Below are 16,245 nucleotides of genomic sequence, written 5' to 3' on the forward strand. Positions count from 1 at the left end.
GCGCCTGCGCAGTGTAGCCTTTGCGCTTCGTGACAAGTGCGCCATTTTGGGGGCAGTCGCAGGGCCCAGGTGTGGACGACGTGGACGACGCCCCTTCCCCCCTTTTCCTTCCCCTCCCCATTCATGCCCTCAATTCAGTTAATTCAGTCGTATTTATTGAGCGCTTCCTGTGCACGGCACTGGACTAAACATATTGAGAATGAACAAGACATTGAGACAGAGACAATCCCTGTCCATAACAAGCTCATAGTCTAGAAAGGGGGTGACAGACAGCAATACAAATAATAATAATGGCATTTATTAAGCACTTACTATGTGCAAATCACTGTTCTAAGCGCTGGGGAGGTTACAAGGTGATTAGATTGTCCCACGTGGGGCTCACAGTCTTCATCCCCATTTTCCAGATTTGGTCACCGAGGCCCAGAGAATAATAATAATGATGATGGCATTTGTTAAGCACTTACTATGTGCAAAGCACTGTCCTAAGCGCTGGGGAGGTTACCAGGTGATCAGGTTGTCCCACGTGGGGCTCACAGTCTTCATCCCCATTTTACAGATGAGGTCACTGAGGCCCAGAGAATAATAATAATAATGATGATGGTATTTGTTAAGCACTTACTATGTGCAAAGCACTGTCCTAAGCACTGGGGAGGTTACCAGGTGATCAGGTTGTCCCACGTGGGGCTCACAGTCTTCATCCCCATTTTACAGATGAGGTCACTGAGGCCCAGAGAAGTGAAGTGACTTGCCCAAAGTCACACAGCTGACAAGTGGCGGAGCCGGAATTCGAACCCATGACCTCTGACTCCAAAGCCCGGGCTCTTTCCACCAAGCCATCCCACTAATAATAATAATAATGGTATTTGTTCAGTGCTTACTATGTGCCACACACTATTCTAAGTGCTGGGGGGGGATACAAAGTCATCAGGTGGTCCCACTGGGGGCTCGCAGTCTTCACCCCCATTTTACAGAGGAGGGAACTGAGGCCCAGAGAAGTGAAGTAACAGTGATGGTCTTTCTTAAGCACTTATTCTGTGCCAAGCACTGTTCTAAGCGCTGGAGTACACAGAAGGTCATCAGGTTGTCCCACGTGGGGCTCACAGTCTTCATCCCCATTTTCCAGATGAGGGAACAGAGACGTGACGTGACTTGCCCAAAGTCGCCCAGCTGATAAGTGGCAGGGCCAGGATTAGAACCCACGTCCTCTGACTCCCAAGCCCGGGTTCTTGCCACCGAGCCACAAACGCCGCAACTGTCGTTATGATTATTAACATCCCAACCACCGTCGTTATCATTATTGTTCGTTATTAATAATAACTCATCATCGTCACCCCTTGGGATGCGGGCCTTCCTTCCCGCCCGGAGCCTAATTGGGTGGGTGGGATTGGGGGAGGCGGGGGTCCCGGAGCCAGCGGAGGACTTGGGGGAGGCCGGTGCCATCCCGGGCGCTGACGTGGGCGATGGCGATGGGCTGGCTGGCGCGGGCGATGATGTCCGGGAGGCGGAGCAGGCCCTTCATCTCCTCCGGGCTCATGTAACAGGGCAGGTCGCTGTGCCCGCGGGAATCAATCAATCAATCAATCAATCGTATTTATTGAGTGCTTACTGTGTGCAGAGCACTGTACTAAGCGCTTGGGAAGTACAAGTTGGCAACATATAGAAAGCGGGAAACAGGCCCGTCAGCCCGGTGGTGCCCGCGGCCCGGCCCTCCCACCCCATCCGGATGTCCCTGGCCCAAGCGGCACCCGGGGACCGATCCTTCCCACCTGCCACATCATCATCAATCGTATTTATTGAGCGCTTACTATGTGCACAGCACTGTACTAAGCGCTTGGGAAGTACAAATTGGCAACATATAGAGACAGTCCCTACCCAACAGTGGGCTCACAGTCTAAAAGGGGGAGATCCCACCCTCGGGGACTTCTGATCGTCACGCTCAAAATGACAGTATTCGTGAAGTGCTTAACTAGGTGCCAACCACTCTTCTAAGAGCTGGGGTAGTAATAATAATAATGATAATCATGATGGTATTTGGGAAGCGCTTACGAGGTGCCAAGCGCTGTTCTAAGTGCTGTGGTAATAATAATACCTTGTACCTTGTAAGCAGTGTGAAGCAGTGTGGCTCATTGGAAAGAGCACGGGCTTTGGAGTCAGAGGTCATGGGTTCGAGTCCCGACTCTGCCACATGTCCGCTATGTGACCTGGGGCAAGTCACTTAACTTCTCTGAGCCTCAGTTCCCTCATCTGTAAAATGGGGATTAAGACCGTGAGCCCCACGTGGGACAACTTGATCACCTTGTATCCCCTCCAGCGCTTAGAACAGTGCTCTGCACATAGTAAGCGCTTAACAAATGCCATCATTATTATTATTATTGTAATAATAATCACCTTGTATCCCTCCCAGCGCTTAGAACAGTGCTTTGCACATAGTAAGCGCTTAATAAATGCCATCATTATTATTATAATAATAATGATGGTATTTGGGAACAGCACCTGCATATATGTTTGAACAGATTTATTACTCTACTTATTTTGAACAGCACTTGCACTGAGAAGCAGCGTGGCTCAGTGGAAAGAGCCCGGGCTTTGGAGTCAGAGGTCAGGAGTTCAAATCCCAGCTCTGCAATTGTCAGCTGGGTGACTTTGGGCAAGTCACTTAACTTCTCTATGCCTCAGTTAACTCATCTGTAAAATGGGGATTAAGATTGTGAGCCCCATGAGGGACAACTTGATCGCCTTGTATCTCCCCCCCCCCAGCTCTTAGAACAGTGCTCTGCACATAGTAAGCGCTTAACAGATACCATCATTATTATTATTATTATATATGTTTGAACAGACTTATTACTCTACTTATTTTACTTGTACATATTTACTATTCTATTTATTTTGTTAACGACGTCCATCTAGCTTTCCTTCTGTTTATTCTGATGACTTGACACCTGTCCACATGTTTTGTTTTGTTGCCTGTCTCCCCCCTCTAGACTGTGAGCCCGTTGTTGGGTAGGGACCGTCCCTATATGTTGCCAACTTGCACTTCCCAAGCGCTTAGTCCAGTGCTCTGCACACAGTAAGCGCTCAATAAATACGATTGAATGAATGAATGATGGCATTTACTAGGTGCCAAGCACTGTTCTAAGAGCTGGGGTAGTAATAATAATGATGATAGTATTTGTGAAGCGCTTATGATGTGCCAAGTGCTGTTCTAAGTGCTGGGCTAATAATAATACCAAGCACTGTTCTAAGTGCTGTGGTAATAATAATAATAATAATGATGGTATTTGTGAAGCGCTTACTAGGTGCCAAGTACTGTTCCAAGCCTTGGGGTAATAATAACAATAATAATAATAATAATGGTATTTGTGAAGCGCTTACTAGGTGCCAAGCACTGTTTTAAGTGCTGGGGTAATAATAATAATAATAGTAATGGCATTTATTAAGCACTTACTATGTGCAAAGCACTGTTCTAAGCGCTGGGGAGGTTACAGGGTGATCAGGTTGTCCCACGGGGGGGCTCACAGTCTTAATCCCCATTTTACAGATGAGGCAACCGAGGCACAGAGAAGCGAAGTGACTTGCCCAAAGTCACACAGCTGACGACTGGCAGAGCCGGGATTTGAACCCATGACCTCTGACTCCAAAGCCCGGGCTCTTTCCTCTGAGCCACGCTGCTTCTCAATAATAATAATAATATTTGTGAAATGTTCACTATGTGCCAAGCACTGTTCTAAGCGCTGGGGTAATAATAATAATAATAATAATGATGGTATTTGTTAAGCACTTACTATGTGCCAAGCACTGCTCTAAGCGCTGAGGTAATAATAAAAATGATGATGGTATTTGTGAAGCGGTATGTGCCAAGCACTGTTCTAAGCGCTGGGGTAATAATAATAATGATGATGGTATTTGTGAAGCGCTATGTGCCAAGCACTGTTCTAAGCGCTGGGGGAGATACAAGGTCATCAGGTTGTCTTCCGTGGGGCTCACCATCCCCATTTTCCAGATGAGGGAACTGAGGCCCAGAGAAGTGAAGTGGCTCGCCCACAACGATGGGGGGGCCCCGGTGGCCGCAGCCCCCTCGTGCCCACCCCCCGGGGCCTCCGGACCCTTACATCTTGTTGAAGAGGACGAGGACGGGCACCGTGGCCAGCTGCTCCGCGGAGAGGACGCCGAGGAGCTGGGCGCAGGACGACGACAGCTGAGTGGGGTCGGAAGCATCCATGACGAACTGGGGCGGACGGAGAGGGAAGGCCGCGGTCATCATCGGAAGAAGAAGAATTGTGGAATTTGTTGAGCGCTTATTATGCACCGGGCACTGTACTAAGCGCTGGGGTGGATCCAAGCAAATTGGGTTGGACACAGCCCCTGTCCCACGGGAGGCTCACAGTCATTCGTTCATTCATTCAATCGTATTTATTGAGCGCTTACTGTTTGCAGAGCGCTGTACTAAGCGCTTGGGAAGTACAGTCTCAATCGCCGTTTTACAGATGAGGGAACCGAGGCCCAGAGAATAACAATAATCGTGGTATTTGTGAAGCACTTACTATGCACCAGGCAGTGTACTAAGCGCTGGGGTGGAGACAAGCAAATCAGGTTGACACAATCCCTGTTCCGCATAGGACTTGCAGGCTTAATCCCCATTTTACAGATGAGGTCGCTGAGGCACAGAGGATGATGACGATGGTATTTGTTAAGTGCTTACTATGTGCAGAGCACTGTTCTAAGCGCTGGGGAGATTACAAGGTGATCAGGTTGTCCCCCGGGGGGCTCACGGGTCTTCATCCCCATTTTACAGATGAGGGAACTGAGGCCCAGAGAAGTGACTTGCCCAAAGTCACACTGCTGACAGTTGGCGGAGTCGGGATTAGAACCCGTGACCTCTGACTCCAAAGCCCGGGCTCTTTCCACTGAGCTACGCTGCTTCTCCAAGTGACTTGTCCAAGGTCACGCAGCAGGCAGGTGGTGGGGTCGGGATTAGAACCCATGACTTCTGAATCCCAGGCCCGGGCTCCATCCAAATTGTGGTATTTGGTGAGCGTTTTACTATGTGCCAGGCACTGTTCTAAGCATTGCGGGCACGGAATGTGTCTCTTTATTGTTTTGTTGTAATCTCCCAGGCACTTAGAACAGTGCTCTGTACTTAGTAAGCGCTCAATAAATACTATTGATTGATCGACTGATTGAAAGGGAAGACCTTCAGGAGACTCAGTGCTCTGCACCTAGTAAGCGCTCAATAAATACCACTGATTGATTGAAAGGGAAGACTTCCTTCAGGAATCTCCAGTGCTCCGCACATAGTAAGCGCTCGATAAATACCATTGATTGATTAATTGATGCACACAGTAAGTGCTCGATAAATGCCAATGATTGAGTGAAAGGGAAGGCTTCCTTCGGGAATCTCCAGTGCTCTGCACATAGTAAGCGCTCAATAAATACCACTGATTGATCTATTGATTGAAAGGGAAGACCTTGGGGAAATTCCAGTGCTCTGCACCTAGTAAGTGCCCGATAAATACCACTGATTGATTGAAAGGGAAGACTTCCTTCAGGAATCTCCAGTGCTCTGTACATAGTAAGCGCTCGATAAATCCCACTGATTGATTGACTGATGCACACAGTAATTTCTCGATAAATGCCAATGATTGATCGACTGAGTGAAAGGGAAGGCTTCCTTCGGGAATCTCCAGTGCTCTGCACATAGTAAGCGCTCGATAAATACCACTGATTGATCTATTGACTGAAAGGGAAGACCTTTGGGAAATTCCAGTGCTCTGCACATAGTAAGCGCTCGATCAACAACACTGATGGAAAGGGAAGACTTCCTTCGGGAATCTCCAGTGCTCTGCACATAGTAAGTGCTCGATAAATACCATTGATTGATTAATTGATGCACACAGTAAGCACTGGATAAATACCAATGATTGATCCACTGAGTGAAAGGGAAGACTTCCTTCGGGAATCTCCAGTGCTCTGCACATAGTAAGCGCTCGATAAATACCATTGATTGATTAACTGATGCACACAGTAAGCACTGGATAAATACCAATGATTGATCGACTGAGTGAAAGGGAAGACTTCCTTCGGGAATCTCCAGTGCTCTGCACATAGTAAGCGCTCGATAAATACCATTGATTGATTAACTGATGCACACAGTAAGCACTGGATAAATACCAATGATTGATCGACTAAGTGAAAGGGAAGACTTCCTTCGGGAATCTCCAGTGCTCTGCACATAGTAAGCGCTCGATAAATACCATTGATTGATTAACTGATGCACACAGTAAGCACTGGATAAATACCAATGATTGATCGACTGAGTGAAAGGGAAGACTTCCTTCGGGAATCTCCAGTGCTCTGCACATAGTAAGCGCTCGATAAATACCATTGATTGATTAACTGATGCACACAGTAAGCACTGGATAAATACCAATGATTGATCGACTAAGTGAAAGGGAAGACTTCCTTCGGGAATCTCCAGTGCTCTGCACATAGTAAGCGCTCGATAAATACCATTGATTGATTAACTGATGCACACAGTAAGCACTGGATAAATACCAATGATTGATCGACTGAGTGAAAGGGAAGACTTCCTTCGGGAATCTCCAGTGCTCTGCACATAGTAAGCGCTCGATAAATACCACTGATTGATTAACTGATGCACACAGTAAGCACTGGATAAATACCAATGATTGATCGACTGAGTGAAAGGGAAGACTTCCTTCGGGAATCTCCAGTGCTCTGCACATAGTAAGCGCTCGATAAATACCACTGATTGATTAATTAATGCACACAGTAAGCACTGGATAAATACCAATGATTGATCGACTGAGTGAAAGGGAAGACTTCCTTCGGGAATCTCCAGTGCTCTGCACATAGTCAGCGCTCGATAAATACCATTGATTGATTAATTGATGCACACAGTAAGCGCTCGATAAATACCACTGATTGATTGAAAGGGAAGACTTCCTTCAGGAATCTCCAGTGCTCTGCACATAGTAAGCGCTCAACAAATACCATCGATTAATTGATGCACACAGGAAGCACTGGATAAATACCAATGATTGATCGACTGAGTTAAAGGGAAGACTTCCTTCGGGAATCTCCAGTGCTCAGCACATAGTAAGCGCTCAATAAATACCATTGATTGATTAATTGATGCACACAGTAAGCACTGAATACCAATGACTGATCGACTGAGTGAAAGGGAAGACTTCCTTCGGGAATCTCCAGTGCTCTGCACACAGTAAGTGCTCAATAAATACCATTGATTGATTAATTGATGCACACAGTAAGCGCTCGACAAATACCACGGATTGATTGAAAGGGAAGACTTCCTTCAATCAATCATATTTACTGAGCGCTTACTCCAGTGCTCTGCACATAGTAAGCGCTCGATAAATCCCACCGATTGACTGATTGATGGAAAAGGAAGCCATCCTGGAGAAATGTTGGGCAAGTTCTCTCACCATGATGGCACGGGCGTCTCCGTAGTAGCTGGACCAGATCGGGGCCATACGACCACCCAGCTCCCTGACCACCATCTTCCTCCGGACCATCAGGTCGGTGAGGTTCGTGCCCACCTGGTTGGGGGAGGAAAACAGATCAACGTCACCGGGGTGGGGGGGAGTCTCCCTCAGCCCCGGGGGTCCCTGTGACTCTCCCGGGGAAGAGCTGGGGAAGAGGATGGACGATCGTGACCCTTAAAGGCGTTCGGGGGGTGGCGTCTGAGACCCCCCCTCTACCCTGGGAGCTCCTCGTGGGCAGGGAAGGTGTCTGCTTATCGTTCTGTCATCCTCTCCCGAGCGCTCAGTACAGTGCTCCGCACCCAGTCAGCGCTCAGTAAATCATCATCATCATCAATCGTTTTTATTGAGCGCTTACTATGTGCAGAGCACTGTACTGAGCGCTTGGGAAGTACAAATTGGCAACACATAGAGACAGTCCCTACCCAACAGCGGGCTCACAGTCTAAAAGGGGGAGGCGGAGAACAAAACCAAACATACTAACAAAATAAAATAAATAGAATAGATATGTACACGTAAAATAAATAAATAAATAGTAATAAATATGTACAAAAATATGTAAATATGACTGAATGAAGGAGCGAGTGAATAACGGATTATCTGGGCCCAAGGGACAGAGCCCGGGTGGACTTGCTGGAAGCTGGGCAGGGGGGCATTCTCACCCAACAAGACGATGGCCACTTCCTCACCCGGAATTAGCCCTCCCTAGAGACACACCTCCTCCAAGAAGCCTTCCCAGATTAAAGCCCTCTTTTCCCCGGCTCCCTCTCCCTTCTGCCTCACCTGCCCTTGGAGCTGTCCCATTGGGTGTTTGGTCTTCGCCCCAACCCCGGTCCCTATGTCCGGATCTTTAAATGATATATTATAAATTTAGGGACTGCATCTGTTGCCGAATTACATTTCCAAGCGCTTAATACAGTGCTCTGGTTGTACATATTTATTACTCTATTTATTTATTTATTTATATTACTTGTACATTTCTTTCCTATTTATTTTATTTTGTTGGTATGTTTGGTTCTGTTCTCTGTCTCCCCCTTTTAGACTGTGAGCCCACTGTTGGGTAGGGACTGTCTCTATGTGTTGCCAATTTGTACTTCCCAAGCGCTTAGTACAGTGCTCTGCACATAGTAAGCGCTCAATAAATACGATTGATTGATTGATTGCTCTGCACACAGTAAGCTCTCAATAAATATGACGGAACTGAATGAATGAACGAACGTCGGTCTCCCCCCGTAGTCTGGATGCACGTTACGGGCAGGGGACGCTTCCGCTAATTCTGCCATACTGGACTCTCCCAAGCGCTCAGTACAGTGCTCCGCACAGAAGCGCTCAATAAATAGCAACAACTGATCGGTCCCCTCCGTACCGTGGGCTGCGTTGGGGGTGGATCTCCAAGGTCTCCCTTTGTCTCTCCAGAGGTCAGCTGTGACGACGGGGTTAAGTTCATTCATTTATAGTGCTTGGCACATAGTAAGCGCTTAACAAATACCATCATTATTATTATTATTCATTCATTTATTCATTCATTCGTCATTCAATCAAAGAAGCGGCATGGCCCTAGTGGATAGAATCCGGGCTTGGGAGTCAAGAGGTCATGGGTTCTAATCGCGGCTTTGCCACTTGTCTGCTGTGTGATGGTATTTGTTAAGCGCTTACTATGTGCCAAGCGCTGGGGGAGATACAAGGTGCTCAGGTTTTCCCACGCGGGGCTCACAGTCTTCATCCCCATTTTACAGATGAGGGAACTGAGGCCCAGAGAAGTGAAATGACTTGCCCATGGTCACCCAGCAGACAATAATAATAATAATGGTATTAGGCGCTTACTAAGTGCCAAGCACTGTTCTAAGCGCTGGGGGGGAGATACAAGGTAGTCAGGTTGTCCCACGCGGGGCTCAGTCTTCATCTCCATTTTACAGGTGAGGGAACTGAGGCCCAGAGAAGTGAAGGGACTCGCCCATGGTCACGCAACAGACAATAAGAATAATAACCATGGCATTTGTTAAGCGCTTCCTATGTGCCAAGCACTGTTCTAAGCACTGTGGTGTCCCACGTGGGGCTCACAGTCTTCATCCCCATTTGACAGATGAGGGAACTGAGGCCCCGAGAAGTGAAGGGACTTGCCCACGGTCACCCAGCAGACAATAATAATAATAATAACAACAACAATGGCATTTGTTCACATGGGGCTCACAAGTCTTCATCCCCATTTTAAAGATGAGGTAACTGAGGCCCAGAGAAGTGAAGGGACTCGCCCACGGTCACCCAGCAGACAGTAATAATAATGAGGGTATTTGTTAAGCGCTTACTACATGCCAAGCTCTGTTTTAAGCGCTGGGGGAGATACAAGGTGATCAAGTTGTCCCACATGGGGCTCCCAGTCTTCATCCCCATTTTGCAGATGAGGAAACTGAGGCCCAGGGAAGTGAAGGGACTCGCCCACAGTGTTGCAGCAGACAATAATGATAATAATAATAATAACAATAACAACAATGGCATTTATTAAGCACTTCCTATGTGCCAAGCACTATTCTAAGCGCTGGGGTGTCCCACTTAGGGCTCACAGTCTTCATCCCCATTTGACAGATGAGGGAACTGAGGCCCAGAGAAGTGAAGGGACTTGCCCACGGTCACCCAGCAGACAATAATAATAATGATGCTATTTGTTAAGTGCTTACTATGCGCCAAGCACTGTTCTAAGCGCTGGGGGAGATACAAGGTGATCAAGTTGTCCCACATGGGGCTCCCAGTCTTCATCCCCATTTTGCAGATGAGGGAACTGAGGCCCAGGGAAGTGAAGTGACTGGGCTCCCAGTCTTCATCCCCATTTTGCAGATGAGGGAACTGAGGCCCAGAGAAGTGAAGTGACTGGGTTCCCAGTCTTCATCCCCATTTTGCAGATGAGGGAACTGAGGCCCAGGGAAGTGACTGGGCTCCCAGTCTTCATCCCCATTTTGCAGATGAGGGAACTGAGGCCCTGGGAAGTGAAGTGACTGGGCTCCCAGTCTTCATCCCCATTTTGCAGATGAGGGAACTGAGGCCCTGGGAAGTGAAGTGACCGGGCTCCCAGTCTTCATCCCCATTTTGCAGATGAGGGAACTGAGGCCTAGGGAAGTGAAGTGACTGGGCTCCCAGTCTTCATCCCCATTTTGCAGATGAGGGAACTGAGGCCCGGGGAAGTGAAGTGACTCGCCCCAGGTCAAAGGGCAGACGAGAGGTGGAGGCGGGATTAGAACCCAGGCCCTCCCGCCCGCCCGCCCCGCCCAGCGCGGAAGGATATTCTGCAGTCGCTTCACCAGCAGCGTCTTCCCTCCGCCCGCGGGCCCCAGCACCAGCAGGCTCATCCCGGATCCCTCCGCCGACGCCGCCACCACCACCACCGCCGCGCGCCCCCTTCCCCGCTCCCATTGGTCCCCACGCGCACCGCGCCTCCTCATTGGCCGCCCGTCCCGCGGCAGCCGCCCAATCAGCGCCCTCCCCACAAGGCGCTGGTCCCGCCCTCCGTCTCCTCAGGGGTGGCCGCGCGGCGGGCGGCCAATCGGCGCCCTCCCTGTCAATCACTCACAGTCATTCATTCATTTAATCGTATTTATTGAGCGCTTACTGGGCGCAGCGCACTGTACTAAGCGCTTGGGAAGTCCAAGTCGGAAACATATAGAGACGGTCCCTACCCAACAACGGGCTCACAGTCCCCATCCCAGGGGCGCGTGACCTGGGCGTGTCCTCGCGGCGGGCGTCCCATCACCGCCCTGACGTAGGCGATCGCCCCGCCCTCCCACCATGGGCAAGCGCGGCTGGGACGTGTCCCCCCTCCCCTCAGCAGGCGTCCAATCACCGTCCACTGCGTAAACGCTCGCCCCGCCCTCCCCCTCAGGTGCGCGCGCCGTGGGCGTGTCCCCGCCCCGCGGCGGACGTCCAATCACCGCCCTCGACGTCAGCAACTGACCCGCCCTCCCCCACCTGGGTGCGCGCGACGTGGGCGTGTCCCTGCCCCTCAGCAGACGTCCAATCAGCGTCCTCCATGCAGACGGTAGCCCCGCCCTCCCCTCAGCAGGCGTCCAATCACCGCCCTTGACGTAGACGCTCGCCCCGCCCTCCCCTCTCAGGTGGGCGTGACCTGGGCGTGTCCTCGCGGCGGGCGTCCAATCACCGCCCTGACGTAGACGCTCGCCCCGCCCTCCCCCTCCTGGGTGCGCGCGACGTGGGAGTGTCCCCGCCCCTCAGCAGGTGTCCAATCACCGCCCTGTACGTAAACGCTCGCCCCGCCCTCCCCTAATAAGTGAGCGCGACGTGGGCGTTTCCCCGCCCCTCAGCAGGTGTCCAATCACCGTCCTCTGCGTAGACGCTCGCCCCGCCCTTCTATCAGCAGGCGTCCAATCACCGCACTAGACGTCAGTAGCCCACCCGCCCTCCCCTCCTGGATGCGCGCGCCTGGGGCGTGACGTAAGCGCTGACGACTTAATAATTCATTCATTCATTCAATCGTATTTATTGAGCGCCTAGTGTGTGCAGAGTACTGTACTAAGCGCTTGGGAAGTCCAAGCTTATAACATATAGAGACGGTCCCTACCCAACAACGGGCTCACAGTTTAGAAGGGGGAGACAGACAACAAAACAACACATATTAACAAAATAAAATAAATAGAATAGTAAATATGTCCAAGTAAAATAGAGTAATAAATCTGTACAGACATATATACAGGTGCTGTGGGGAGGGGAAGGAGGTAGGGCGGGTAGGGACCGTCTCTTTATGTTGCCAACTTGGACTTCCCAAGCGCTTAGTACAATGCTCTGCACACAGTAAGCGCTCAATAAATACGATTGAATGAATGAATGAAAGGAGGAGGCTCAGTCTGGGGGCTTAGTTTGCACACAGTAAGCGCTTAATAAATGCCATTATTATTCAGCAATTATAACGGTGCTTTGCACATAGTAAGCGCTTCGTAAAATGCCATCATTAAGTAATAAATACGATTGAATGAATGAATGATAAGGGGGGGTGGCCCCTCAGAGAACCGTCCAATCACCGCCCTCAACATAAGCAAGCGCTGGTTCCGCCCCCTGGTGGTGGGGGTGGGGGAAAAAACATCCGCAGGGGCTGCGCGTGCGCGCTCTGGCCCCTGAGCGTCCGCCGGAAGTCGGAAACCGGAAGCCGGAAGTCCTGCAGCTGCGGGGAGCGGCCGCGGCCTGAGGTCGCCATGGGCAGAGGCGGCGGTACCTTCGAGCGTCTCCTAGGTAACGCGCCTCTCGGGCTATTTATTGAGCGCCTCCCGTGCGCGGAGCACTGGGCTGAACGCTGCGGCGAGATCCCTCCGACCCGCCCTGTTTGCCAGGCGCTCAGGCGGGGTCCGGCACTGTCATCAGCGCCATTAGGAGTGATGACCAAGCGCTTAGTACAGTGCTCTGCACACAGTAAGCGCTCAATAAATACGATTGAATGAATGAGGGAAGTACAAGTTGGCAACATGTGTATATATATATATATATATACCTGTTTATTACTCCATATATTCATTTTACTCCTACATATTTATTCTATTTATTTTATCTTGTACGATTGAATGAATGAGGGAAGTGCAACTAGGCCACATATGTACATATTTATTACCCCATATATTTATTTTACTCTTACGTATTCTATTTAATTTTGTTTTGTTATACGATTAAATGAATGAGGGAAGTACAAGTTGGCAACATATGTATATATGTTTGTACCTATTTATTACTCCATATATTTATTTTACTCCTACATATTCTATTTATTTAATTTTGTTTTGTTATACGATTGAATGAATGAGGAAAGTACAAGTTGGCAACATATGTATATATGTTTCTACCTATTTATTACTCTGTAAATTTATTTTACTCCCACATATTCATTGTATTTGTTTTATCTTGTTGTGCGATGGAATGAGTGAGGGAAGTATAGCTTGGCAACATATCATCATCATCATCAATCAATCATCATCAGTATACATACAAACATATGTATATATGTTTGTACATATTTACTACTCCATATATTTATTTTACTCCTACATATTCTATCAATCAATCAATCGTATTTATTGAGCGCTTACTATGTGCAGAGCACTGTACTAAGCGCTTGGGAAGTACAAATTGGCATCACATTCTATTGATTTTATTTTGTTTTGTTATACGATTGAATGAGGGAGGTACAACTTGGCCACATATGTATATATGTTTGTCCATATTTATTACTCCATATATTTATTTTACTCCTACATATTCTATTTATTTAATTTTGTTTTGTTATACGATTAAATGAATGAGGGAAGTACAAGTTGGCAACATATGTATATATGTTTGTACCTATTTATTACTCCATATATTTATTTCACTCGTACATATTTATTCTATTTATTTTATCTTGTTATACGATTGAATGAATGAGGGGAGTACAACTTGGCAACATATGTACCTATTTATTACTCCATATATTTATTTTACTCTTACATATTCTATTTATTTTATTTTGTTTTGTTATGCGATTGAATGAATGAGGGAAGTACAACTTGGCAACATATGTATATATGTTTGTACATACTTATTACTCCATATATTTATTTTACTCCTACACATTCTATTTATTTAATTTTTTGTTATACGATTGAGTGAATGAGGGAAGTACAACTTGGCAACATATGTATATATGTTTGTACATACTTATTACTCCATATATTTATTTTACTCCTACACATTCTATTTATTTAATTTTTTGTTATACGATTGAGTGAATGAGGGAAGTACAACTTGGCAACATATGTATATATGTTTGTACCTATTTATTACCCCATATATTTATTTTACTCCTACATATTCTATTTATTTTGTTTTGTTATACGATTGAACGAATGAGGGAAGTACAACTTGGCAACATATGTATATATGTTTGTACCTATTTATTACCCCATATATTTATTTTACTCCTACGTATTCTATTTATTTTATTTTGTTTTGTTATACGATTGAATGAATGAGGGAAGTACAAGTTGGCAACATATGTGTATATGTTTGTACCTATTTATTACTCCATATATTTATTTTACTCCTGCATATGCTATTTATTTTGTTTTGTTATGCGATTGAACGAATGAGGGAAGTACAAGTTGGCAACATGTATATATGTGTGTACCTATTTATTACTCCATTTATTTATTTTACTCCTACATATTTATTCTATTCATTTTATCTTGTACGATTGAATGAATGAGGGAAGTACAACTTGGCAACATATGTATATATGTTTGTACGTATTTATTACTCCATATATTTATTTTACTCCTACATATTCTATTTATTTTATTTTGTTTTGTTATACGATTGAATGAATGAGGGAGGTACAACTTGGCAGCATATGTATATATGTTTGTACCTATTAATTACCCCATATATTTGTTTTATTCCTACATATTTATTCTATTTATTTTATTTTGTTTTGTTATACGATTGAATGAATGAGGGAAGTACAAGTTGGCAACATATGTATATATGTTTGTACCTATTTATTACTCCATATATTTATTTTACTCCTACATATTCTATTTATTTTATTTTGTTTTGTTATACAATTGAATGAATGAGGGAGGTACAACTTGGCAACATATGTATATATGTTGGTACATATTTATTATTCCATATATTTATTTTACTCCTACATATTCTATTTATTTTATTTTGTTTTGTTATACGATTGAATGAATGAGGGAAGTACAACTTGGAAACATATGTATATATGTTTTTACCTATTTATTACTCCATACATTTATTTTACTCCTACATATTTATTCTATTTATTTTATCTTGTTATACGATTGAATGAATGAGGGAAGTACAACTTGGAAACATGTATAGATGTTTGTCCATATTTATTACTCCATATATTTATTTTACTCCTACATATTCTATTTATTTAATTTTGTTTTGTTATGTGATTGAATGAATGAGGGAAGTACAAGTTGGCAACATATGTATATATGTTTGTACCTATTTATTACTCCATATATTTATTTTACTCCTACATATTCTATTTATTTTATTTTGTTTTGTTATATGATTGAATGAATGAGGGAAGTGCAAGGTGGCAACATATGTGTATATGTTTGTACATATTTATTACTCCATATATTTATTTTACTCCTACATATGCTATTTATTTTATTTTGTTTTGTTATACGATTGAACGAATGAGGGAAGTAGAAGTTGGCAACATATGTTTGTACATATTTATTAATCCATATATTTATTTTACTCCTACATATTCTATTTATTTTATTTTGTTTTGTTATACGATTGAATGAATGAGGGAAGTACAAGTTGGCAACATATGTATATATTTTGTACATATTTATTAGTCTATGTATTTACTTTACTCGTACATATTCTATTTATTTTATTTTGTTATTCGATTGAACGAATGAGGGAAGTAGAAGTTGGCAACATATATTTGTACATATTTATTACTCTATGTATTTATTTTGCTCATACATATTCAATTTATTTTATTTTGTTATATGATTGAATGAATGAGGGAAGTACACGTTGGCAACATGTGAATATGTTTGTACCTATTTATTCCTCTCTATATTTATTTTACTCATACATATTCCACTTATTTTATTTTGTTATACGATTGAATGAATGAGGGAAGTACAAGTTGGCAACATATGTATATATGTTTGTACCTACTTATTACTCTATGTATTCA

At 45.4% G+C, this 16,245-nt stretch overlaps 2 protein-coding genes across 3 annotated transcripts in view; one reads left to right on the top strand and one right to left on the bottom strand.

Moving 5' to 3' along the window:
• Positions 1-1,182: 1,182 nt before the first annotated feature.
• Positions 1,183-10,872, bottom strand: ARL16 (ADP ribosylation factor like GTPase 16). Its single transcript, XM_038742918.1, has 5 exons — positions 10,798-10,872; positions 8,887-8,945; positions 7,464-7,577; positions 4,110-4,225; positions 1,183-1,550 (listed from the first exon to the last, which is right to left on the bottom strand). The coding sequence occupies exons 1-5, from the start codon at positions 10,859-10,861 to the stop codon at positions 1,367-1,369; spliced, it is 537 nt and encodes a 178-aa protein (XP_038598846.1). The 5' UTR covers positions 10,862-10,872; the 3' UTR covers positions 1,183-1,366.
• Positions 10,873-12,686: 1,814 nt separating this feature from the next.
• HGS (hepatocyte growth factor-regulated tyrosine kinase substrate) overlaps positions 12,687-16,245 on the top strand; it is a 37,233-nt gene continuing 33,674 nt past the window's right edge. For both annotated transcript variants that reach the window (XM_038742914.1, XM_038742915.1), the window contains exon 1: positions 12,687-12,752. In XM_038742914.1, coding sequence (XP_038598842.1) covers positions 12,716-12,752 — 37 coding nt within the window. In that variant the 5' untranslated portion in view covers positions 12,687-12,715. The remainder of the gene's footprint in view (positions 12,753-16,245) is intronic.

This window comes from Tachyglossus aculeatus, unplaced genomic scaffold (assembly GCF_015852505.1).
Source record: "Tachyglossus aculeatus isolate mTacAcu1 unplaced genomic scaffold, mTacAcu1.pri scaffold_1_arrow_ctg1, whole genome shotgun sequence".
Lineage (NCBI taxonomy): Eukaryota > Metazoa > Chordata > Mammalia > Monotremata > Tachyglossidae > Tachyglossus > Tachyglossus aculeatus.

Bases quoted from the DNA above. Each gene is read 5' to 3' on its own strand.
- ARL16 (XM_038742918.1), bottom strand. From the start codon at position 10,861: ATGAGCCTGCTGGTGCTGGGGCCCGCGGGCGGAGGGAAGACGCTGCTG. The intron at 7,578-8,886 runs GTACGGAGGGGA...TCCCCCAACCAG, and splicing joins CACCCCCAACGCAGCCCACG to GTGGGCACGAACCTCACCGA. The intron at 4,226-7,463 runs GTGAGAGAACTT...CGTCCGCCCCAG, and splicing joins GAGACGCCCGTGCCATCATG to TTCGTCATGGATGCTTCCGA.